Here is a 26,084-nt window from a genome sequence, read left to right as displayed (position 1 = left end):
AGTTCAAAGAGGAATGCATGTCCTCTCTGCCACAGCTCCTTGGACAAGAGCACTGGCAGTGGTTAATGACACTCTTGCATTGGTTTTGCACCACACTAACCAGGTAAAGACCTTTTCGTAACACAACTCTCATCCAGTTTGGCTGAGAAGGTTTGAAACGAAGGCTGATTTAGTGGATCCACGCTGGAGACATACCAATGCAACCTGGGCCATGGTGGGGGAACCACCAGGTGAGTGTTAGTAGGTGCTGTGACCAATGCAGAGACGTGGATGTGAAAGCCACTGCGTCCAGACAGTTGCTGGACTCCTTGGATGCTAGAACTGCCTATAGCAAGCATCTCAAATTATAGCAGCTGGAAGAATACTCTTATTTGTACATGGTCCCAGTGCGACAGAGCTGCAAACACAGCAAAATGTCTCTTCCTCTTTTCCACTCTCCCACATGCTGTGTCTAGCTGCAGAAGGGCTCAAGCTTAGGCTGGACTGACAGAACAATGTCAACAGTAAAACACCAGATACAGTTGCAAGAATTCCGTAAGAATCGCAGCCAGCCTCTCAGGGAAGACAAAACCTTCCTCCTTGCAGCTCAGTGCTTGACACAAGAACCCTGCTGAAGCTCAGTGCTCTTGACTAGAGAGGAAATTTATTCCGCCTCAAGAATGAAGCCTGTAAACCTGCTGCCAGCACTACAGAACAAGGAAAAAGGCACTTGAGAGCAGGCATGCAACACTCATCTCTCAAACACACTTAAGGATCTGAAATTTTATTCAAAATGTTTGCATTACACTTCCCAAACCACCACTCTCAATGTGCAACAGGCTTCTTTTCTGCCTCTTTTGAGAACCTGGACTCCAAATCCCTTGCTTCTCAATAGCTGAGAAATGACAGGGTGCTTCCGTGGCCCAGGCTCTGATCTTGCAGCACATCCAAACTCTAGTAGGAGTTGGCCTGGACTTTTGAGAGGTGCTCTGGGCAACAAAATGAGTGGAAGAACTTTAACAGTAATTCAAGAAGAGCTTTAAAAAATTTATTAATGCTACAACGAAGAAAACTGGCTGCTTATATGAGATTCAGCCAGGTCAAGTCAGCCAATTCAGACCAGGAGGTGAATGCACGGAACCTAACACAGGAGCTTTGGAAAATCCACACAGCTACACATTGCTTGAAGGGGCAGGCAGCTTCCTGCTCCCCAGGAAGATTAGCCAGAGCATGCAGACCCCAGGACCTAGCTGTGGGCACGCAAATGTGCAATATCCTGCTCTATCTTCAGAAGTAATCTCGTGACAGGAGCAACCCAGCAAGGGTCAGCTCTTGCTGAACACCCTGTAAACCCAATGCTTTCCAGGATGGGGCTTTAGGGACATCAAGGACATTCCAACGATGGGATAAGAGAAAAAACACAAAGGTTTTGATGAAAGGCTGTGCAAGTTGATTGTTGTTTGCTCCACACAACAGCCCTTCTTGTGCAACCACACCTTCTGTAAAACATAGTTCCATGAAACAAATTATTATCTCCAGTAGCTTCCGTCTACACAAATTTCTGAAATACTTTCATCCCAAACTGTTTTGAGAGGAAACATTAAAAAGAATGGAAACCTGGCAATTAATCAGATGGAAACCTTTGTTTCCACTTTACAGAATAGGAAAAAAAGGAGAGAGAATTATAAAAAGAATACCCATCATTAACTGCTAAGCAGGGAAATGAAAGATAAGAAGAGGCCAGGAACTGGGAACACTGGTGCGCTGCATGCATTTACCTGCATTTGGACGTGCTTCTAAAGGGTGGGTCAGATCTGTGTTTGCCATTCTCGTTCAAACCCACATAAACACCTAGCTAGGAACTGGTTTTTGACAGATGAAAATTCTATTTTCTTTAAAACTCACAAAATAAAAACCTTGAAAATTTTTTTTTGAAGTATGGACGAAAGTCTCTCCTGGTCAAGACACAGCGCAAATATTTACAGGTGCTGGGGAGACACCATTTCCTCCCTTTAGGCTTCAACCCAGTGTCTGCCACATAATTTCATCCATTCAATGAATTTTTTTTTTCCAGACATCTGCCAAGAGGAAATAACTCTGCTGTATTGGGAGTCTGGGAATCCTAGAAAACAATCTTAAATCCATAAAATAATTGAAGTGCAATTTTACTGAGCTGTTCAGTTCGATTCTGATTTTTACTACAATGTCAACAAGAGTTTAATTTGTTTTAAAGTTTAGGTTCTTAAATCTGAGTGATATACGGTAGTTTACAGCTTGCTGGCAACAGCTACTGTGGAAAAAAAAATGGAAAGTGCATATAAAGGCAGTTCTAAGTTTGACATTGTGAAAGCAGGGAGCAGTGCCAAGAGCAGCAAACAGCATGGCTTTCCCAATCCTGGCTGGCTTTAGGGACTGCTTGCTATTGACATCAGTCGCTATGGGATACATTTCCCTGCTCTAACAAATCTCATCTGGAGCCTGTAATTAAAAAAGAAATGTCTCAAAGTGTAATTTCTTTCCTTAAAACATTTACAGATGTTAACTAGGTCGCTAATAGTGCGAGATGTCTGTGGGTGGACATCTTCCTCCTTATCTGCTGTGTCAAAGAGGAAGATTTCTTTACTAAAACCAATTCTAAAGGTAGTATCTTCTCTGCGTACATCTTTGTGTATGGGGATGGCGGTGTCTTTTTTTCTAAACTGCTTGCCGAACTGAAAGGTTTGGAGGTGTTTTTATAATTTCTTCTTTTTATCTTTTCTTTCAGAAGTCACCTCCAGAGTCAGTCTGATTTAAAAAGTACTCAAAGGGACTAAAAATGTCTTTCCTGAGCAGATTAAGAAGTATCCCATCTGAGCTGTAAAATTATAATAAAAATAATAGTGGTAGTAAAAAAAATAATAATAATAGTAGTAGTGATGTAAGTTTCCTGTTGCAGTGACTTTCCACCAGTGTCTTTGGCTGGCACCCTTCGCTAAGTGCTGCTAAAAGCATTTACAGGAGCTGCCGGACGACCAGGAAAGCTGATCTGCTTTAGGCGCACACCAGACACGAGAGGGGAGAACGTGACAAAGGGATGGGTTTTTAGAAAAGCATGTCCCTGGGGAGACAAAAAGAGGTTTTCTTGTCTGTTGAGGGAAGGTGCTGGCCCCAGCTGTGCCTTGCCAGCAGCATGGAACACTGCTCCCAGCCAAGCACTCCCTGTCCACATGGCCGTGTCGAGCAACTCCCCAGTACCCCACAGGAGGCGATGGCTGAAACTCTCCTTCCTGACACACACAGCCCAGTTGTCTGCTTGGGCCTTCCCCTCTGCCAACACCTCCTCTCTCCCTTTTCATTTTCTTTTTTCAACCAGCTTTGATTGGAGCCAGGGCCTGGGGTAAATCAGAGGAATTTCTAGATTTTTCTGAGTGCTGTGAGCTCTTGCTGTTTTCCGGTACCTACTTCCTGCCATATCTAAAATAACAGCAGCTGCAGGGGCCTGATAGAGAAGAGCTCCAGGGGAGAAATTCTCACAAACGGGATGGGGAAAAAAAAAAAAAAAAAAGACAGTTATTAGAGAGACGATAATACACAGAGCCAGCATCAGATTCATTGTTGGAGTCGATAGCACCATAGGCTGTGGATATTGTTGTCAGAAGAAAACAAATCCTGTAAAATGGCCATGAGAATGATAAGTCTCCATGTTTGCTGGGATAACAGAAGCAGCTTTACAGCACTTGTCCTATTGTATGGAGTATCGTGCCTCGATTAGCTAATGTCTCCGAGGGCCAGATAAGAAACGATGAATGTTCTGACGTAGAAACTTTCATGCTTTCCCTTTGTCATGGCTATCTATGGAGTGCTGCAACAGAAATCTTCGCACACATAAAGAAGGCCCGCTCTTTTGAGAAAAACACCACTGAGAGTGGAAAACTGTTGAAATTACCCTGTTTTCTGTGAAGGACATATCGTGCAGTGTTGTCATAGTCTCATTACAGACCACACGAGTACAGCAACTCAAGACTTCCAAAATGGACGTGGTGCACTCACACAAAATATACTTGTGTGCAAGAACACACTGAGATCTCCTTGAGATTCCTTGAAATCAACACACATACTGCTTTAAATATCAGCACATCCCAGCAACCAAAGTGAGGGTTCTTAAAATGCCACCAGTCAGTCACACTACTTGAACAATACAGGCAGCATTTCGGATTATTATATGTGCCATTAACCTTAACATAATAATGTAATAGAATCTTCCACAGTTACTTCAGGAACTATAACTTGTGGCTGCATCAACTTTTGGGTCCTGAAATTTCCACCCAATATTAGAGATTTTAATGTATTATTTGTTTTCAACATAGGACTTTTTTAAAGAGCATTAAGTGATTGTGAGATGGAGGTTATCGTGATTGTGAGTTGGAGTCTGATCCAAAGAGCATAGAAGACAACAGAAAAATTCCTCCTCACTTCAATGGGCTTTGCATCAAGTTCTTATGAAACACAGGCAGATATGTAAAGGTGGTCTACAAATGCACAATGTACTGGTCTGATGACTTGACAGAAAACATCAGTCACCGCACTGTAATCACCCTATTTTGCTCATTATTCCCAAAAGATCATTTGAAATGTTTTAATGTTGATATGCAAAAAAGGCAAATAGATCTGTTCTCTTATTTTGCCTGAATTTTGGAGTATGCGAGACTTCTCTGATGTCAGCAGAGAAGTCATACTTCTTCTCAGCAGACTAGTCAGAGAGGACAAGCATGTTTCTGTGTTTACTTCAGTGTGTTGGTTTGAGTGCATATGCATGTGGGTGAAGTTTGATCCTAGAGCTCTATCCCCTTTCTAGAGAATAGTGGAAAACCATAAACAGGGATTTAGTAGCAGCATGTGGTTTTTCTTTTCTAGATTTTAAACCATTTCTGTGGGCCTAAAATTCCTCCCTTTGTTTGAGTACACAGCTTAGGTGCCAATTTTTAATTGTTAAAACAAGATCATGTAAAGCTACTTGGTTCTTCACATCCCCAAAAGAGGCTCCTTAAAACATGAACCATTTTTAGTTCATGTTTAGGTAATTACACAAATTGACCAAGTTTAGATAGACTAGACAATATTCTAGCCTAAACTCATAAACCAAAACTAATTAAAACATTTTTTTAACCAAAAAATCACCCTTGACAATACGAAGAGAGTGAATTTGTATTCCTGCAAAAGTAGAAGTAGTTAGAAAACATGAAGTATTGTCTAATCCCGTTTTAAGCACTGTTATGGCTGTGCTGACATATGCTCATGGAGTAGTACATTTATGGTAAACTGGTTAAGGAATTTGGGAGTAGGATTAATGAACTTTCCTTTCACACTAGACTAGATCAGATCTCAGAAGGAGATCAATCTGCCACAATTCCCAGCTTTTGTTCAAGAAAGGAGAGCAAAGCGAAGGTCAGAGACAGACTAAAGAGCAGCATGGCAATTATTTACTGACATGAGACTGGAAAGAATATCACATGGAGCACAACTTGGACTTTAGACACGTAGGAAAGAATGGTTCATTTTATGCCACTAATCATAGCCAGGGATTAAGATATTTTGGAAAAGCCCTATTATTCCTCATTCTGCAAACCAGGATTTCATTACTGGTAAATCAGGAAATTTATGAAGTCCATTCATACAAATTAATTTCCTTTCCTGATTTCCATTGGCATGTGAGACACAGATGCATAATAGAAATAAAAGTCTGTAAAGGAAAAGATACACAGAAATGTCTGCTAGTACTTAAAAGTGGGGTAACCTGAAGGAAGGGTGTAGCTAAAAGGATTGTCCCTGCAGCTAATATATTCAATCTCAAATAAACTGGTTTTGGGTCTGAACAGGTAGAAATCAGTGCAGTTGCACTACACCTAGATGGATTTATATTGACTTACTCTAGCTGTTTCTATCAAGAATAACCTAAAGTTCTCCCCTCTAAGATTTTCACTGTGCAGTAGCAATGTAAAATCTAGATGTCTTTCCCATACCATGAGAAATATTCCCACCTAGGCAACTTAACAAAGAAATCTCACAATCATTTAGTGTCACAAGGTATGGGGGTTTCCCCCTTCAGTGGTGCTTCCCCTTGATGAAAGTTTTTCATATGAAATGTAAATCTGTCTTCAAACAACTTTCTGAACACTGACATTTTTCCAAAAATAGGCACAGGGAGGTGGTGGCCATATCCCTCAGGGGACCATGCATGACAGAAAGCATGATACAGCCTCATCTGGCATCACAAGCATCTGCCAGCTCCTCCCTGAAATAAGGTCTTGACTAACAGTAAAGAAATTGCGTTGGTCGTTGCAGAAATCTAGATTTCATCATCAGAGAAACCATAAATATAGCCCTGAAATATTAGGTATACATCTGGCTGATTTCTGGCTGGCTGGCCATTTTTAGGGTCAAAACTCCCACCACGAGACACAGAAAGTCCTCTATCTGACCACCTTCCTCACTAAAATAAAGACAGACAGTAACGTTGCTTCAAATTTCAAAACCAGATTACTTTTTCCAAATATTCACCTAACAACCAAAGGAATGGCCCATCCATTTTTAGATTTCTTGGCAGGAAATCTGGCATCTCTACCAAAGTCTGCTCACTTTTTGTACTCTCCTCTGTGCTAAGTGTTGAATCTAAAATATTCCTTATAATAATAAAGTCTATCCTACAGTTTGTTATGCAAGGGTAGTCCTTTCTTCCAACAAACTAGTTCATGGGAGCAGAAGGTGCTCTGGTTTAAGATGGTGATATTCCCTGTAACAGAATTCAGTGGAAGGGAACGAATTAGGGAGAAGTTTTCTCTTTTACTTTAGCAGATGATTTTTTTTCTCAAAAGTGTTTTTGGTCTGGAAACACTTAAAATTTTTGATGAGACACCATTCAGTCCAGGTGCTTTTCCTAAGATAATATTAAATATAGCTTTGGAAACTTCAGCAGATGTTCCAATTTTTCCTAGTTCAAAATTTTTTTTTGCTACTACTCTGCCTTTATGTAAATAGCTGACTCTAATTGATTCTTTAATACAGTGATTCATAATCTGTTGTGAATCTTCTGTTAATTTACTTGCAAGTCTGTTAATATTTCCCCTGATTTAACACATCCTGTTTTAGAACATCCATCGAAGTTGATGGAAAAAATTTTCATGGCATTTGGATCATATCCTAAATGTAACTTGAATGCCATCTTTCGAGACTTGCAAAGTAAAGGGATTTCCTGTTTTATTATTCAATTGTGTAACCTTGAAAGTGAGTTTTTACAAATCCTCCTCTGCCTTGTCAAGGTCTGATCACTTCTACTCCTTCTAGCACTACTTTTTCTGGGTAGCTTCCAACTGGGGAAAAGTCAATGGATAATATATTATTTTTCTAATTTTTACTGAATGCCCTCTTACGCCGAGAGTCTTAAAACTGATATGAAAATTTCTCAGGAAGTTCAGGTGATGGGAGTGTATTTATTCAGAGAGCACTTCCCACCCCCTTAATTTCCACCACATTTCTGAGGGTCTTTTGGGCTCCCTATGGAAGCTTTCTACTCCCGGTGCTAGCACTGAAGCCCTTTCTTTGTCCCTTAGAGAACTTGTCAATACAACACAGAAATAAGTCATGGGGTTATTTGAGGGTCCTGCCCCAATGGAGCTGGGCCACCAAAACTTTCCACCTGCAGGCAGTGCAGCCACTTCACTGCAGATCGATACAGACAGATGGGCTCCTCTACACTCCCTCCTCATATCTACGCAAATTTAATAATCATGTTGCTCATTTCATCAGCTCCTCTAATTTTTCTCTATACTTAAATTATTTTTGGGCAAAGTGACGTATTCTTTAGGCACACTTTTCCATGGCAGTCAAATCCTGGGCTATTACCAATCATTTCTACCATTTCATTTTTAGACAAACTCCTCTCTCTCACACTCACACTCATCCTTTCCTCTGTTCTTCCAGAATTCATTTTTTTCATTTTTACTTTTTTTTTTTTTTTTTTTTAAAATGGGGATGCTATATTTAACCTTTCTCTCATTTCTCTTTTTCTCAAGCCTTTTCTCACTCTAATTACACCACCAGGTAGTTTCACAGCCATACTCCAAGTCTGAAACTTTAAAATGCTTGCTAACTGTGCTACAGCTTCATGAAAAAGCTTCTGGTTTTTTTCAGTAAGTTTCCCAAACCTTTAAATGTGCTGAATCCTCTACATGGAGCAGCCCCATGCAGAGCCCCTGCTTTGGCTGGGGGTCCTGGAGTCCTGCAACACAGATCTGCCTCTGCCAGCAAGCACAGACCAACTCAGCTGAGGGCTGCAGCTATCTCTGGACTTGTAAATTAGCTACTAAAATACTGCAAGAAGATGCTTTTGCATTAGCATAACCTTCTGGCAAACCTTTCCTTGACTTCAGCACTGCTGGTTCCTCTTTAAGACTTTAGTTTTACCATTGAAATAGCGTGAAAGGTAAGTCTGAACCCTCTAAACAAAAAGGTGATGGTCACCTTTATCTCTACGACTCTAACTATGTGCTGAACAGGGCAGAAAGCAGCAGTCTGTCTGGTAACAATGGAGGTTCACAGGTTACTTCCAAGTGGTGATCTGACACAGTTCATGCAGTTGTGAGTCTATGGTTTAAACAGATTATAGTGTGCTTGTCTGACCTCTAAAGGTCCAGCATGGGTTTCCAGAAATAGTGAGACATTTTCTGGAAAGTTCTCTGAAGCAGCCATTGCCACCATGTTTGCCCACTGATGCAAAAAGCATAGTCTTCTCTCTGTGGTTGATGGTACTTTCTGCCCTAGGATTAGTTTTGCTTCTTTTTCGCTTGTAATGAGTTCTTCCCTCATACTCTCTATGTGGAAGAAAAAAACAAGAAATAAATCCCTGAGAACTATTTCAAAGTAGGAGCTCAGGGTCTCGAGTAGAGCAGCCACCTCCATCTCTGGTGGCCCTTCCAGAGAGATGTTGTGCAGTGCCTGTAGCATTGCTTTTTCAAGATTGTTCAAGCACTCATATTGCAATTTACTCGTTCAGGAACATTGCAGCTTGGAGTTTTGACACACTTGCAGCACGATCTCACTTGGCTTTCTGCTGTTTGTCTTGCAGTAGACTTCACAGCATGCAAAATGTAGAAAACTTACAGACAAAGTGAGGCCTATAAAGTAGGCAGAGGGCTGGTCCAGCTCCTGGTTTACTTACAAACCCATCCAGGCTAGCCAATGAAGAACAGGACCACAGTTTTCCCTACTGTATTTCTTACTCACCGATTGTTCCCAGGTATTTTCAATGCCCAGACTTTGCAGACTTCCTCAGCGACAGAGGAGGAGGGGAACATTTTGAAGGTCTGCTTTTTTTCATAAGCTTCCTCCCTGCCTGGAGATAAGCCTGTTGTGGAAAGCCTGTGCCCCCCTTTGGTTGCAATCAGCGTTAGCTCCTCGGAGAAGAGGAAAGACCTGGAGCCAGGTTATCAAGCAGCCTGCTCTCAGCAGCAATGGTCAAGACACTATCAGGCCCCTGACCAAGCCCCCAGCTGCCCAGCAGACACAGATGAAACAGTGGTGCCGTGCAGAAATCTGCTAGGGATTTCCCTCTCTGCCTATCAGGGACCAGGTTTCCATGAATGCAGCTATTATGTGCACTTGAACTACCAGCCACGCGCTTGGTCCCGTTCCCAACAAACCCGAAGGGAATGGTGTTATTGACTTAAGTGGGAGCAGAGGCAGGCCCTCCACAGCTTGGGGATCCAGCAGCTTGCCAGTGCCTCACCACGAGTGCCGTCCGTGAAGTCAGGCAGTCTGCTCATGAGAGTGCTTCCTCTGACACGTATGTGTTTGCTGGCAGCTTGCTCCGGCCCAGCTCTGCCGGGACGCAGCGGGGGTCTGTGTGATACTGTGCTCCCTCGAGAGGAGGGGCCTGCTACCACAACTTCCCCCGCAGTGTTTTGCCAGAAGGGGTTCAGGACACGGGAGCATGGAGGCCATACAGGAGGCACGAGGCCACACCTGACCAGCTAACATTGCTCAGCTCAGCAGAAACAATTCAAACAAACAACATATTCCTAAAATAATTTGCATCGGGACAAAGCTTTCTCACGAAGCTTCTGCAAACCATGTATTTTCCTTGGCAATGCTCCAGGCTTAAAAGCAGATGTAAATGTTGCCAAGGCTCAGATACAGCAACTTCTTCTCTTCCAACTACCAGGGAAAACTTACAGAAAACAACCAACAAAACCTTTACCATTTGAAATAGCAATGCCAACAGCCATTAATACGGAAATAGAAGAATGAATCAGGCATGGGAGTCAACAGAGACTTCTTCCCCAATGAACTGCACAGCCACCGGCGGGGCTGCCGTGCCAAGCAGCTCTTGGCTGGAAAGAGGGGGAGCAATGCAGCTTCAGATGAACACTTACTGACTCCAAACATTAACATGAAGGTGTGTGTGCAGATGCACACCAAGCAAAGCTGGTTTTTTAGCACTAAAAATACTGCTTTCTGCAGCTTTCCTATCGCTTGGTCAACCTCCTGCTCCCTCTGCCAGTGTCTGCCATCACTGAATGGGGCTGAAGCCACCTTCAGACTTCTCTGAAGGAAGTGGACACTTCTTTGAAAGTCTGAGACTCCCTGGAAATCCAAGTGCTGATGTTGAAAGAAAGCAAAGTTCCCTGCTATATTTCACAGCATAACGCAGCTAAGAGGTAGGCAGGTCTGCCCTACAGGCAACTGCACACCTGGGGCTGGAGAAAACCAGGAGGAACACCTAGTCTGGTCATCTGCGCTTCTGGGGGCTTTCTTCTGGTGGGTCTCCTGGGAGACCCAATTCATCAAACCCACTAGAAACAGCAAAACACTATCCCCGTGGGTGTGTGGTTTTGTGTAACAGGATACCCCTCCAACCCAGACATGCAAGCCCACTGAAGGTCTGACTCGAACGCATTACTTCAGCCCTCCCGTACTCATCGCCTACAACCCAAGCCCCAAATGTTAACGACTCAGCATGTTTTATCACAGTAGCATGTACACTTTCAATCATCATTAGAGATGAGGAGGGTCTGGGCTCAGGCACTACGCCAGGTTAAGTAAAACTTTCCATGAGGAAAGCTATTTGTTTTCTCCCAGAGCTGCGAGGCTTGGCCAAGAGGGAGGGAGGGAGAGAAAAGCTCGCCCAAGCCAGACCAAAGTGTAGACAGTGTTACCGGGCTTTGCACACTACCTGCGTGTTGTTCTAATGACATTTGGACTACTGGAAATCACTGAGTGAACTCAGGAGTTTTCAAAGGCATAATTGTGGCAGAAGCAGACTAAACTTAATGCCTCAAGAGCCAATCGCTTTAATCATGAAGCTGAGATGTATGAAAAAGGATACATTTCAGCAAAAGAATAATTCTGTCTGCTATGGTTCCTGTTCAAATAAACTATATCACCAAACCACGTGCATTTCCAGAATATAGAGGAGTAAAAAAAGAACATATGGTTTAGAGGCAAAAATCTTTCATATATACTGTATAGGAGATATATGGACTTGTCAGACATCTAACAGTTCAACACTGTAAGCAATTCATGGGAATGACATTAGCAATAGCTCATATTACATCCAGGAGTTACAGCTTTTACTGCAAAAGTTATTTTTAAAAGAGCCATGTTTAAAATGAAATGGCTGGCAGGGCTGCAGCTTTCAGTAACACTTTACCTGTGGTTTTGCCACTTTTACATACTTATTGGGGGCTTAGTGCTCCCAATTTACCTTTTCAGAGTAAAATAGAAGTCGCAATGAGTGCATTCACTGGCACGGTGCTATAAAACTCACAGCTGTGCAAAGACAATCACAAGAACAAAAGCCTCCTTGTTTTAAAAAAGATGATTATGTGGTTCTGATACTTTCTCTTAGCCACATATCCAAACATCAGATACCTTTGTTTATGACCTGTGTATTTTCATCTTAATACACAAAGATTTATAGATCCAATCAAGTCAAGATCAGGATAGAGACCTTTATGAAAGCATTCATGTGGAGAGGAGGAGGCTGAATTAATATACAAAACTTTGGACAAGAGATCTGTCATTCAGATATTGTTATTTCAGTTCTGGCTCCTACACAGGACTTGGGGTGTTCTGGAGAACATTTTTTTGCAACAGCATGTGGAACCTTGGCCCCATGGCCAGCAATGGGAGTGTGATGCTGATTTCAGCAAGGCTAGGACTGCATCTCAAAAGTTGAGATTACAACCCAGGAAAAGCCTGAAGAAACTGAGATCTTCAGCTTCAGTACTCAAGCCGACCTTAAAGAATTCTCCAGGATGCTACTTTGCTTTAAATTAAAAGCTGTTTTTCTGAAGTTTTGTGCATTAATATAACAAATGGGATTACAGCATTTACAATATACCTTGAAACCTGCTGAGAACGTAAGTCATACATTTTTTCCTGTTAGTACCAATGTGTTTCCCCCTTGCTTTTTCAAAATACCTTATTTTCATCTGTAATAAAACCTACATTCCCTGATGTGTCTAACAGCAGGAAATAATTTCACAACTGAGTGTCATTCTGCTGCAGGTAAAATATCCAATAGCTATTGGGAGTGCCAGTTAAAAACTGGAAAAAGTTTCTTAGCATTAGCATGCTTAATTGAACTCTCTCCATCCTGGTGAAATGAAAGATTTGGAGCTCAGTTCCACTCAGGCTACACTAGGTCCAGGAAAGGGAAATGAGTATAAGGAAGGTGATTTCAAGTCACCTTCAGCATCTCCTGTTGTAAGCTTGGCCAGTTCCCAGCTGCCTGAACATCCAGAAAGCTTCCACTCTACTGCCTGTAGCTGGGGGTTTCTTCTATCACTAAGAAAAGCAACTAAAAATTTGAAAATTTATCTGAGCTGCCCTAGTCAACAGAAAAGAAGGAGGACTAGCTCCAGAGCAGACTAGCACAGCTTTTGACCCAAGTACTAGCTAGATGAGCGCACAGAGGAGCACGTTCAAAAGTGAGATACAAATTAAGTAAATGTTCACATCTGGTTCCAGGGATCAGGAAGAATTTTCATCAGCTTGTAGGTTCCCCAAACTAGCCATCCCTTGGGGCATGGCCAATCCACTTCTTGTCCCAAAGGGGCTCTACAGCACAGCAGATACATCAATACCCAAATAAAATGCTTTCTCTTAAAAACAATTACAGTATGGACTTGTACTGAAGAAGCCCCTCAAGTCTGCCTGCCTAGTGATTTTCCATGAGCTCCACCACCCTAGCACCCCACACTACTCCCATGTTAGCTCTGAAACAGAAATGTCACTTAACCTTCTCTGTCTAAGGCAGGGGTGGCACACGTACACAGAGACATTGTCAGCCCTGGCATCATCTACCAGGGTGCCACAGTGTCCTGCAGGTTTCTGCAAGAGCTCCTGGCACGGAGGACAGGAGACACTTCCTCTCCCACTGCAAAGGACCATGGGCTCTTGCAGAGGACCAAAACAGGCATAAACGTCACCATTTCAACCACTTTTAATCAAATTTTCCTGTCAAAGCAGCAAAGGCAGCCAGCCATAATCTTTGCTAGGAGGTTGAACTCAAAATTATTTGAAACCAGTGCTGCTATATAAGCCAGATACCTTTCAGTATCAAGACCATAGCCATAATATATCAGGTATCACCTTATGGTGTGAGTTTTAAATATGGTCTATATGTGGAATCATATATTCACATACTGAAAGAGACAGCACATTTAATGAATAGCCCAGGTGGCTACTGTGGATTTTGATTTTAAACAAATTGCCAAGACTAAAACTTATTTGTCAAAATGGAAGTCACTTTGTGTGCTCCCTTTATATCACTTCAGCTGCCCACCACTACCAAAGAAGAAAAATGTCATATAAAGGGTGTGTATCTATATAAATTCATTGACTCTTTTTTTCCATCTATACTTTGCAGTGTGTATGATCTATATTTGGACATACTCCAAAACAAAAGGAATGAATATTGCTTTGAACCCATAAGCTGAAACCAAAAGATTTCTGTTTATACCTGGTCCAAAAATGCTATGCATATATTAGATGCATAAATCAAACCTCCTTAAAGTGGTAAACAAGCAACCAAAATTTTATGAAATATCATCTGGGAAAAACGGCTGGGTATTTCATTTGTCTGGCAGTCCTATAAGTATGTTAGATATCTATATCTCACACTTCTTAAATACTTTTACGTAAAACTGGATGAATTAAATAGCTACAAGCACTGTATTAAAAGAAAAAAAAAGAGGAACCCTCCTTATTCATGGATATGATATTCTGGTTTTCAGAATTCAGCCATAAGGTACTACAGATATCTCTCCTCCAACAAGAAAAACACTTAGAGATGGATATGATACCAGTAATAGGCAATGGTGATGGCTTAAAAGTTCCTATTTAAAAAAAAATCAGGCACTTGAAGGACTAGTAGCTCCCATTTGGCATGAGCCACTTGCCAAAACCCATTATCCCTTATTCCACAGTCATGGCCAGAGGTCTGCATGAAACAGGGCCAGGCACAAAGTCACTACATATGTGCATTGCCTCTTCCATGCCCATCTCAATGAGCAGCACCTCCCGGGATACCAGGAGCAATTACTGGTGGTTTCCAGGCAGTCACTGTAGTAGCCAAACTGCCCTTTGAGACTGTGCCATGGAGCCCAGATGTCATCCTTCCGTAACTGATAGGTGAGCATGAGAAGGGGATTTTTAACTGAGACAGGATGAGCTGATTAGATAGTTGCTGGGGAGATAAGATCACATCAGACGTGTGGCTTCAACTCACACTTACTCTGGCCTAGGGTGGGCTGCTGCAAACAGGAGCGGTCCTGTGGCACCCCTCAACCCACAGCATCAGACTTCCCGCCCCTCTCAAGGCCTGGACCCAGAGCTTGGACCAAGGGCATGTGGTTCCATGAGCTGACCCAAGAGAAAACTATGTGGGTTTTGCTATTTTGGGCAGGCTAATTTTCCATTAGCCTGCTCTGCTGCTCCATAATCAATTGATACGACTCAAAGGAAGCAGCAAGAACATGTGACTGAGAGCAAGACGGATTGAGGCCACCCTTTCCACTGGAGCCTGCAGTTACATCAGATTAAATGGAATGTGAAACCAATGTCTGCAGTGGTGGTGAAAAGGCTGCCCTCATGAAATGCATGTAGCATAGACCAAGTAGGCTTCCAGCCTGAGTCACAGCTTTGCGCTCCTGTGCTGTGTGTCAGAGGCATGATGGAGCTCTGAATGGTTTGAACAGGGGGGCTTGGCCACCACAAGTCCAACAAGACATGCTTCCTGCCTTTAGTCCCTCTGCCACATACTTTCTCTCTTAACTGTCCAGATACTGAGACAGATATAAAGACGATAGTAGCCCACTCCAGATTTTCACAAGGGCTTCATTTTGTCAACAGAAAACACAGAGTGGATGACCTTTTCTTTCAGGTAGTGTGACAAGGTTTATATAGGAAAGGGTAGCTTACATGGGTTACACTCCATCAGCGTGAACCCTAAGACAAACTTAAATATCAGTTTAGCCATTTCTGACCAACTCCTTTAGAGGAAACTGGTGGTATATAATTTTTGAAAGTTCAAAAGGTTGTTTTTTTTCCTATCACATACTGTTGTATCTATGAATTCTTTCTTGGCATATGGTTCTTGTGGGCTAGCTGAAGGGATCTCCAAAGTCTACCTCAAGTTTCAGGACAGATGTACAAGGTGACTTCTACAATCACTTCTGATCATCTGTTAGAGGACTGGTGTGCATGTATGTCCAGAAGAGGGCATAGAAGACAGATGAGGTTAAAGGCTAAATTATTTACGCTTTATCAGAGAGAATGAGTACTGCTGAAAAAACCCTAAAACCTCTCTCTCAAAACATGTGGTAGCAAGTTCCTCTGTTCCTCCAGGAAAAACCTGAAGTAGACATGGCTAAGGAGCTTCATTCACCTTTCATCCCAGAGAGGCAGTCCCATCTCTCTTGGAGAGACCAGCCAAAGGCAACCTTCATGGTTCTGTCAGAGGAGTGGTTACTGGATTTTTGAAAGGTAAGGAAGGAAGACTGCCCATTTCTCATGCTTTTCTAGAAAGAAAGCTATAGACTTCATTTAGATTTTATCTGGATTCTCTTCCTTCCATATACAACTTCTGTTTTCTCTCAAAACCAAAATTTGGCTGTGGCTTTTTGTTTTGGTTTGCGTACATTTCTAATTTAGTTTGTTGAAATCTTACTCCTTTACAGCACAGACAAGTGGTAAAAATGTCTGCTATATGAAGAAAACCTTGTCACAAAAGATGTGTTATGTAAAATTGTAGTGAATTAAATAGGAAAAATTCCTTAGACCTGTCTATCGTGTGACCAATAATAACTTCTGTTAAGAAACATAATTTTTCTGGAGTTGAAAAGCAAAGGGCTGCTACTCAGGCTCCAAAACATTAACTTGCAATCCTAATTCAGTGAGTAGCATGCTGTTTAAAATAGAATGACAAAATGTTCTTTTTAAAAAAAACAGTGCAATGAATTGTCTTAAATTCTCCCTCAAGGACAATCACGTTCAGATGTTCCTTGGCACTAATTAGTTTCAATGCAGCCATTTAAGAGGATCTCTTCTTCAAATAGAATGGTATGTTATATAAAGTTATGTGGCTATTGGAAGGGAACTCACATACTGCATTAAGGTGAGGGACCAGAATACTACTGGGATGCTTAGCAGCAAATGCTAAATCACAGTTCAGTGAGGTCACATAATCAAATTCCATATTATCCCTTTTATTACATTCAACTAATAAATCTTTGGAAACTAGAGTATGACAAGTTTATCACAGTATTTTCACTTTTCAGTGGTGCATGGAGAATATATATACATACGGAATCTTACAAAAGCAAAAAAAAAAACAAACCCAAAGACCAAAAATACCCCAAAACATCAGCAAGGCCACAATAAGAATGGAAAAAAACCAATCTTAATGCCAGATGCAAACAGACTGTAAAAAGTTATGCTGAAAGATGTGCCTCCGTTTTCAATTTCAACCTTCCCAACTGAAGTAGAGCGGTTTATCATTTAGTTCCAGTGAACAGATTTGCACATCAGACATTTCACTGCATTATGAATGGGACAATGTTAAATATGTTTTCACTGCAGCTCTGCAGGTCACTGGTGTGGGCATAAGCCAAGAACATACAGTTAAGGTTATTACAACATAGCTGTGGGTCATGCAGCTAGCTCTATGCTGACTAACAGCATTTAATGCTTAGATACCGTGGTTTCGTTATCACAAATGAAATGAGAGGGCCCTTTCCTGTGCAGAGACAATCCAAGCAAAAGGCCGCACCATTACACCAGGCTGTTAATTGAACTTTTTTACCACCAGGGTTCAAAAGAAGGAGGGGGTTAAGGGAACTCACTGGTAAGAGCAACATGGTGAACGCAAACCTATGCTGCGGAAGACTTACCATCATCCAGGTACATCTGGTCCAATTCCTCAGGTTCTCGCTTGATCGTTACAGGAATAGGGGCCAAATTATGATTACTTTCCTCATGCAACTCTGGCAATGACAGTGGTTGGGTTGTTGGAGACTCATTTCTGTGAACCTTCGGCAGTTGCTGCTGCTGTTGACCCATTATGGATGAGTGAGTTGGACTGCAGGACTGCAAATAGGTTGGCTCTTGGGTAACAGATGGAACTGGAGAAGAGGGACTGTTGGGATAGAGTGTTTGTTGATAACCAAGGGGACAGCTACTGCTCAGATGTTGACTCACCTGCGGCTGCAGCATGATGTGAGATGATTGCTCGGGGGAGCTTGGGTGCACAACTATAGACCTTGGCACTTCCTGTATGGTGGGGACACCTCCAGCGGGCTGTTGAAGTCCGAGGTGACTGTGGCCCGGGTTGGGGATGCACTTGTAAGGAGAGGACGAAAGGTCGTGCAGCTTGGGGCTTGCGTTGGGAGAGGGTGACATCACGGCGTTCCTCTGCTGACAGGAGGCAAAGCCAGCCACGAGGCACGAACCAGGATCAGGGGGCATCATGATCTGCTGGCTGTAGTATGGTTTAGAAAGAGGGCTTAAGCCTTGGTTCATTGGTCCACAGGTTTGAGCAGGCTCATAGTCATCTGTGGGTTCTGTTTTTATAATTGGAACTGTTAAAAGAAAAAAGGTTTTAAATAAACATGAGTTGCGTATTGGTATGATCAAGTTGGCTTGTGGCTAGGATACCCTTTGCAAAACAAACAACGTCGTGAATAAGACTCTGTGTGTCTTTTGCCTAGTTCTCCCACCCTATAAAAAAAATGAATGAGTCATCAGCACAAGAAAGTCACAGCTGGTTCTAATATTGAAAAGGACTATTTTCTTTGGACTCTCCTCCAGCACTAATGTGCTATAAAAATCTATTTGCAAATAACTGAGCTTCAGTGGAAGCTTTGGACCCAAGGGCTCCATGGATTTGTAGTAATCAAGGCAAGAATTTTAACTTGGATATACTACTGCAGTTCCACGGCTACTGATGGCTCATTTGATAAATGTCTGCACACTCAGTAAACTGGAGCATAACAAGGTAGGGATGGGGCTTTCGGAGTTCAATGAAAGTAAAGTTGCAATGATACATGACAAACTGCTATGTACAAGAAGTTTTCAATTATGAGGATGTTTTTGAAAGATAGGAAATTATTTACTTAGTTTTTAATTTCTGCTAATGCCAACTCCTAACAAATGTCAGTAAGTCTCTGTCTACCAAGAAAAACTGATTCCTGTTCTAGACCTCTGCTTACTTGTCCCAAAAGATGCCCTAATTGAGCTGTCAGGTCAAGTCTCTAAAAACTACCAGAATCTGGACAGAAATGACAGTCAATGAGCATCAACTCAGTCATGACAAGTGTAGAGCTGCTTTCTCAAATCAGAGAAGATCCTTCCTCAAGTCGAAGTGTCTTTTCAACATCATTGGTTTTCTCTCTCAAATCAAGGGGAGGTGCCTTTGAAGCTTCTGCTACAACAGATGCAGTGCAGAGGTAAAAGACACCCACTTTCTCCATCAGGAAAATTATAAATAATAGGGCCAGCCTGGTCTGTAGATGTATTTTTTCTAGATAGATGCAACTCTAATGCATCCAATGCTTGACTGTGGATACATTTATCTTCTTTCTAAAAAATTCCAGTGACACCAGAGGAGATTTTTCAGAATATTCTAATAACCAACCCATTGTGGTACGAAGTTATTAGTGAAACATCTTTGCACAACTCAGCTCAGAGACATGTCTTGCATGAGTGCCTCTGACAATATTTTTGCTTGTGTTTTACAAAAGCCCTTATACATTGTCCTGTTCATGTATGAGTCTTTCTGAACACCTGAAAGTGCACGTGTGCATGTGTACATATAAAACCTCTTTTAACACTCACAGATTTTGCTGGTGGTGAATGCACTTCACTACCCTTGTTTTACAGTCCCCTAGCCCCTTGTTAACTTTGTTCCTTTTATGTTCTTTTACATGTAGATGCTTGCAACACTTGTTTCAAGATTTCTAGCACCCCTAGTAAAAACAGGTCTATATATGTAACAGATGCACAGGTGCTGCTCAAGACAAATGTGCTGGGGATAACGGACTGCCATTGGATTCCTCATAATCTTATTTTCACCCTCTTGCATGCTGTACACTGGATAGCAGGGCTACTAAAGCACTTGGTTGCAGAGAAGCAGATTCCAGGTTCAGTGACAGCTTTATAAAACCTCTATCACACCCTTTACGAAAATGCAAGACCAAAGAAATGCACCTAGATAAACACAGCAGCTCAGATACTGTAAGAAAATACCTTTAACAAGTTCCTGAGCTAGCAAATATTCTCACATGTTTTATATTAGGTTCACTGTGCTTGCACTAACCACAGCACAGCTGGAAATATGATGGTTGTTGAACACTGAATTTTCCCAATATATCACTGTTATAGAAACACCTGTGCTAAATAATTCCAAGCTCAACCACTGCTAATACAACTCCAATAAACCCTGGAGTTGTCTGACTTGTTATAACCCAGGGAAGGGTTATAGCCCTGATGGCAGGCGGGCCGGAGACTTTACAGAAGGCAGGTTCCTGATCTCAGGCTGGTTTCTCATTGTTGTTCTTCTACAGCATACCCTTGCTACCTGATTTGCCAAGCACTTCTTTGTCACTTAGCTTTGAATTATTTTCTCTATAAAAGCAATGCCATGTGGTCCATTTGGAGGCCTGATTAGTGGCCATGAATATAGTGAATCTCTTTTCTGTGTTGCTACACTGAAATACATGCGCTGCAACCAACAGAGGACAACCAGTAAGTCCTGCTCTGCACCAGGTGAATGACTGATGGGTGGGCACGACTCCATTCCAAAAACTCTCTTGGAGATGGTGACAGCAACCAAGGGCGCTCCTGGCTGCCTATAAATCACAGTTCAGAGGGAAAATAGAGACTGGTCTTAATTACAGGGCCAGTCAGGCTAGGTCACAGTAGCTTGTTTGCTAATGGTAGGTTGGTAGCCAGAGAGGGAAACAAGAAGGAGGGATATGAGATTAAGTGGCACCTCCATTTTATTTGACATCTGTTTACAGTGTTTTGCTCTGAACTGATACTCCTGAACATCAGTTATTTCATGTAATGGGAAACAAATTGTCTTTAAATGGACAGATACTACCTGCACTTAGCCTTAGAGGTGCTTAAACTCATTCAACTAAATTGTCTCCATTACCTTTTTTAATGTGTTTTTTTCAACACAGTAAAAGAAGTCACCCCTTGCTCATTATCATATATTTTGTTTGTAGGCTAATCTCATAACCAGAGCAGGTATCACACTGGAAGACAGGAAAAGTATTCATTCTGAAATGGTGAAGGGATTCATATCTGACTTTTCAGGGTTTTGCTATTTGCATAGTCATTAACCCTGGGCAGAGTCAATGTATGCATGTACCAAACTGTGGGATGGCAGCCACTTTAAAAAACTGCAAATGTCTTCATGGCGTACCAGTCTGGAAAAGGAAGGTCTGTAGGATACTTTTTTTTTCCATGAAGAACCCATTACTAATGATCCAGATGATCTGGAATCAGACCTGCAAAGCTGAGCAAGTCAGAAGAAACGTAAGACATTAACACTTCCCTTTTTGGGCAGGCCTCAACTTTTAGTATTTTACATGAATAACAATAGCACTTGACTTGTGGAGGATAGATATACCACAAATTGCCACATTTCACCTGTTAACAGCTTATTTACACTACTCTATCCTGTTACATGCTTCTCCCCTGCCTATGTAACTTCACCAAATGGAGTAACAAGGGCCAAAAATCTTTGCTAGCGTTTGTATTTCCAAACTCAACTATAACTAGCTGCGGGTCTGATTTGATCATTCTGAAAATACTCTGAATGTGTCAAAAGTTGATGTAAACAACCTTAATAGTCTTTCTTTAAAAGGGCAGTCATTTTCTTCTGCTTTTCAAAGGACTGTAGAGACACAAAGCAAGAGCTGTAGGTATTTCAAGGCACACCTTCCAAAACCAATGCATGAACAGCTTGCAACTGTGCTCAGTGGCTACCCACCCACCCTCACGTGTGTCTGTAGTGTTACTCAAACAATTTAGAATACTCATATGTAATAAGGCTACAGTAACTAACACACCCTACCCACCGCCTCACTGACTTTTGGGGGACTGAGATGCTCAGCTGGGGTGAGCAACTGCAGCTGGCACAGAACAGCTGAGAATACAAACCTTAGTGTCCACCTTCACCACTGTCTCCTAGGTAGGCACCCAGTGGGCTCCTTGAGAAAATCATAGAATATCCAGAGTTGGACAGGACCCTCAAGGATCAAGTCCAAATCTTGGACCTGCACAGGAGAACCCTGGGCAATGCATGGGACAAACCTCTGCACAAGGCAACACAGCAGAGAGGGCTATTCCCGGCCAGCCAGGGACTAGTGTTACCACTTACCTATTGACTCATGCTTCATTAACTGCAAATCTTCACAAAACAGAGCTCAAAAGACAGGTTTCGAGCCCTTTTATACATCCTCATGGAGGCACGGTAAGCTAGCTGCCATAATACACATCCATTTCCATCATCACTCACTTGCACAAGTGAATATTCCACACAGTGAGATACAGACAGTACTGTTAATTTTCTCAGGATTAATATTTAACAGAGAACAGTATTAGCATAACTAACTTCTAACTCAATTATTTCAAATCCTAAATGATGTAGTAAAACCCTGCCAGCCAAAAAAGACACTCCTAGTCACACGGCAGGCCTGGACTGGCCATTAACAGCAAAGCCCTACAGCTGTTCAGAACCTGCAAGCACTTTCAGCAGAAACCAGGCTATTTCTTAAATCCAGCAGAGCCATACCAAATAGCAACAAAATTCTGTCTCAAAACTGCTCCGTGGTGCTGAGATAGCACCCGGTCTTTCAGCTGGCTAGAACGAAAAATTGTGACTGAATTTGCCATATGCTGAGATTTGCCCACAATAAACTTCAGCAATGAAGCCAGAATTTATGAAACTGTATACACAAAAGATGATACTGTTTTTACATGTGCTCAGGCTCAGAAGTAACGTTACTCATTTAAGAGACACTACTCTGCTAAGGATCTGGCCCTTGCCATAAAAAGGGAAAAAAGAAGGCAAGTTTGGTTTGTATGGTGAATTTTTAAATGCCTATTACTTCACAATGCATTAGGTCAGGTAACAGGTGATTTTAAACAGTGCTTGATTTTGCATATTAAAATATGACAGAGCTCACAGTTGTAAATTAGTCTGATAAGCAAATTAATTTCTGCTAATTGGTGTTCAATGGTTAGATGATGCCTTTTTAGACTCTGAACACATGTCATTATGTCATCTAATTTAATATGAAGTTCTAAGAACCACACATTGGCAGCAGCCCTGGCTATAAATCAAAGCTTCTTACTCAGAAAGACCAGGGTTATGACATCATACTGAGGTACTGGTGGAAGACAATGGTCCTTCTGTGTGTGTCTGAATCTGGGAGAAATATTTCAGCCAGTCCTGCAAGCCCACATTAAATGAAAGGCCTTTCTAGCAGGTAAAAAGTTAATATATCAAACCTAGAAGAAAAATAATAAATCATGCACGTTCAGTAAAGGGAGTCAGAAAGTGTTCAAATATAAATTATATGTATTTTTTGACAATTCTAACAAGTCTGTTTGCTTTTACACTTTAGCAATCCAGATGGGTTTTTAAACTTTTTTGGAGGGCTGTTATTAAAATATGAGAACTGAGAAAATAAAATCATATAAATTAAACAGATGTTTATCCTGATTAACATTTAACTAACAAATTCCCATTTTCCATGTAGTATTATCAATGTAGACATTTATGGTACTATAATATATTTATTTTACCCTTAAGTTTGATTGAACCTATCCAACAAAATAGCTACCTTTCATGATGCAGACTATGATGTAGTTCCCTGGCACCAGCACAAGGATTTTGGTTAGAGTATGAAAATCAAAACACTACTTTTTTCATCATGTGCACGCACACATGTCTTCAACTTCTAAATGTCTTGCAATTGGTAAAAATTAGGGATGAGGCTTTCAAAAAGAGTTGAGGAGTTAGGTACCTAAATCTTCATTACTGATTTGAACTCTGAAAGGCTCTTTGTGCCTTTGAAATCTTCCTTTGTCAGTCAGTTTTGATGCTGGCAGCACACCTTCAGAAGACACCGCACAAGTCTCCCCAGCTCCTGCTGCTGCTTTGCTGTTTGTTGACCACAGACATAATTAGGGATGTGGACACATCACCATGTACAGCTCAGCCACTCTGGATTTGTGCAAAGACAAAATCCTGGCTGCTGCAGCAGCATTGGCTGGATCCAGCATGCTTGAGTACATCAAGGACCTCTCCCCTCATTCTCACTGTGGAGCAGTTGGTGTCAGGGAGAGGCAAGGGGTTGGCTGCCCTCAGAAAATATAATCCTTCCTTCAGTATCATCCGAGCAGCAGTGGCTCAGCAAAACTTTCTGAAATGACCCACCAACATATCTGCAGCAGTGGTAATCTCAGTGATAAGGGACAAGCATTCAGCCCCTGGGATATTGTGAGACAGTCACTACAGGGACCTGTGCAGATGCTATCTGTGCATTTCCACCTATTAAACCGAAACATTTTTAAAGGTTAAGCTACTATCAAGCTTTAGCTTTTAATTAATAAATCCAGAACACAGTGACTCAGAAACAAAGGGAGCCTCATGCTATCAAGAAGCTGTAGGCAGCATACGTGTGAATGCAGCTTTTATCTGCATAAGTATCTGAATTCACCCTCTCTTGTTAGTGTGCACTGCTACTGGTGCTGCTCATTGGGAGGGCTAACTCTAACACATGCCTGCCTGCCCTTTTTGGGTTTGTTTGGATAGATTTTTATGGGGTCAGATGCATATGTACAGTTTTATACAAGAATAGCTCCAGGAAGATGGAAGCCTTGTGCATACATCTCAGCATATAATCTCGGACAGTGCCATTATCTGATTATCTGATTTGGAAATGCTTTCTAGCTAACTCATTTGCTAAATGCTTTTCAACAGCTGTTCAACTATTAGGTAATTCTACACATATTTATAAACCAGAAGATTATATATGGTGGCTTGGTGCATGCACTGCTAAACCGGGGTGGAAGGAGTGGAAAATAGGTGGAGGGCATTTTGGTTGTGCTAGTGCAGAAGATGGGCGTTGGCTTTTTTTCAAAAGAAAAAGGGAAAACTCTTAAAAGGCACAATTTTCCATCACAACACTTTATTAAATCTTATGATGTTGAATATGAAAATCAAGTCCTGTGATATGCCCATATGGGCTGCTCTACAGCTGTTCCCGCCGTGCAGTACAGCACCTCGCTCCACTACTGCCTTGAGCTGGAGGTTTAACTGTGCACAATACTCAGGCTACGCTGGCCAAGGCTTTTCATGTCAGTTTTTACTCTGTCAAGACATGTTAAAATTCACTGGGTTGAGGTCTTTTTCAATGGTGCTGCATAACATTACACCACCAGTGCTGACTTTACCCCTGCTCTCCTGACAAGAGGAGAAGAATAGGAGAGCAGGGTCTGTGGGAAGCGGTCCTGCAAGGACCGGGGCAGCCTGACAGTCCTCACCACTGGCAGTCCTGTGAGATGCTCTGCAAGGACAGGCTGTCAGGAGGGCATCCTTACAGCACCAGTCCTATCCACAGATCCATCCTCTCTGGAGAGGTGTTTGGACTTGGCTGACCTCAGACATCTCAGCTCCAACATGGTCTTTGTCTTCAGAGGAGGATGCAGTTTCTCCCACAGTCTTCCTTGCCCATGCATTTCACTTCCAGCAGCCTCCACCACTGTGTCCCCTTTAGGATCAATTACTGGGCTAGATTAATTTTGGTGATCAGCCACTCAAGGAGAACAAAAATAAGCATCTCCTGTAATCCAGCCCATGTAATTCTAAACTCCGCTCACTCACACAAGTTTTACCTTTTGACTTTTAAGCTAATTGGAAGATCTCAAAGCCCCATGCTTGCTAACATATGCATGTGAAATCACTGGGAAATAAGGGAGGGAGTCCTCAAGATGCTCATGCAGAGGGGTTTGGTGACCAAAACCACAAGGCTGGGTTTTGTTATCTGAAGCAAAAGATCTGAAAAGGGAAGTACTGCCAAAAGACAACTTTATGCACTGGAAGTTAACTGTTACGGGTGATCACTGCTGCTGCTGTGGATCCTGATGGTCAGACACAGGCAGGGGCTTCTGCACAGTGCTCAGCCACCCCTGCCTGTCTCAGGGACATTACACAGGTACTGCTGGCTTTCCAGGTGAAGAAGGAGCACCACACAGAGAGGCAGAGTTCTGCCCTTAGAGATCAAGACAGACTGCATCTCCAGTTTGGATGGCTGGGCTCTGGCTGACTGCTGAAAACAGATGTCACCTGGATGAAGTGTGGTACCAGCTGGGTACCCACTAGAGCATCCAGGGGTGTAATGCTGGTGAATGCCTCCTCTACTCTGCCACAGACCTTGAGTGGCTGCTGGATGGGAGCAGAAGGACTGATGTACCCAGCGATCATGAATTTTATGACTGTCCTAAATGGAAACAGGACTGACAAAATCTTACCTGCTTTTAGTTACTCTATT

General features: G+C 42.1%; 1 protein-coding gene across 5 annotated transcripts in view; it reads right to left on the bottom strand.

The window, feature by feature from the left end:
* NFATC1 (nuclear factor of activated T cells 1) overlaps positions 1-26,084 on the bottom strand; it is a 108,898-nt gene that overhangs the window by 12,289 nt on the left and 70,525 nt on the right. For 2 of the 5 annotated variants that reach the window (XM_050308597.1, XM_050308608.1), the window contains exon 9: positions 17,409-18,095. In XM_050308597.1, coding sequence (XP_050164554.1) covers positions 17,409-18,095 — 687 coding nt within the window. Of the gene's footprint in view, positions 1-17,408; positions 18,096-26,084 lie in introns of those variants that run through there. The other 3 variants (XM_050308619.1, XM_050308626.1, XM_050308636.1) reach the window with 3 other exon arrangements.

This window comes from Myiozetetes cayanensis, unplaced genomic scaffold (genome assembly GCF_022539395.1).
Source record: "Myiozetetes cayanensis isolate MyiCay16 unplaced genomic scaffold, myiCay2020 scf1, whole genome shotgun sequence".
Classification (NCBI taxonomy): domain Eukaryota; kingdom Metazoa; phylum Chordata; class Aves; order Passeriformes; family Tyrannidae; genus Myiozetetes; species Myiozetetes cayanensis.
This window is presented reverse-complemented; position numbering and strand designations above follow the sequence as displayed.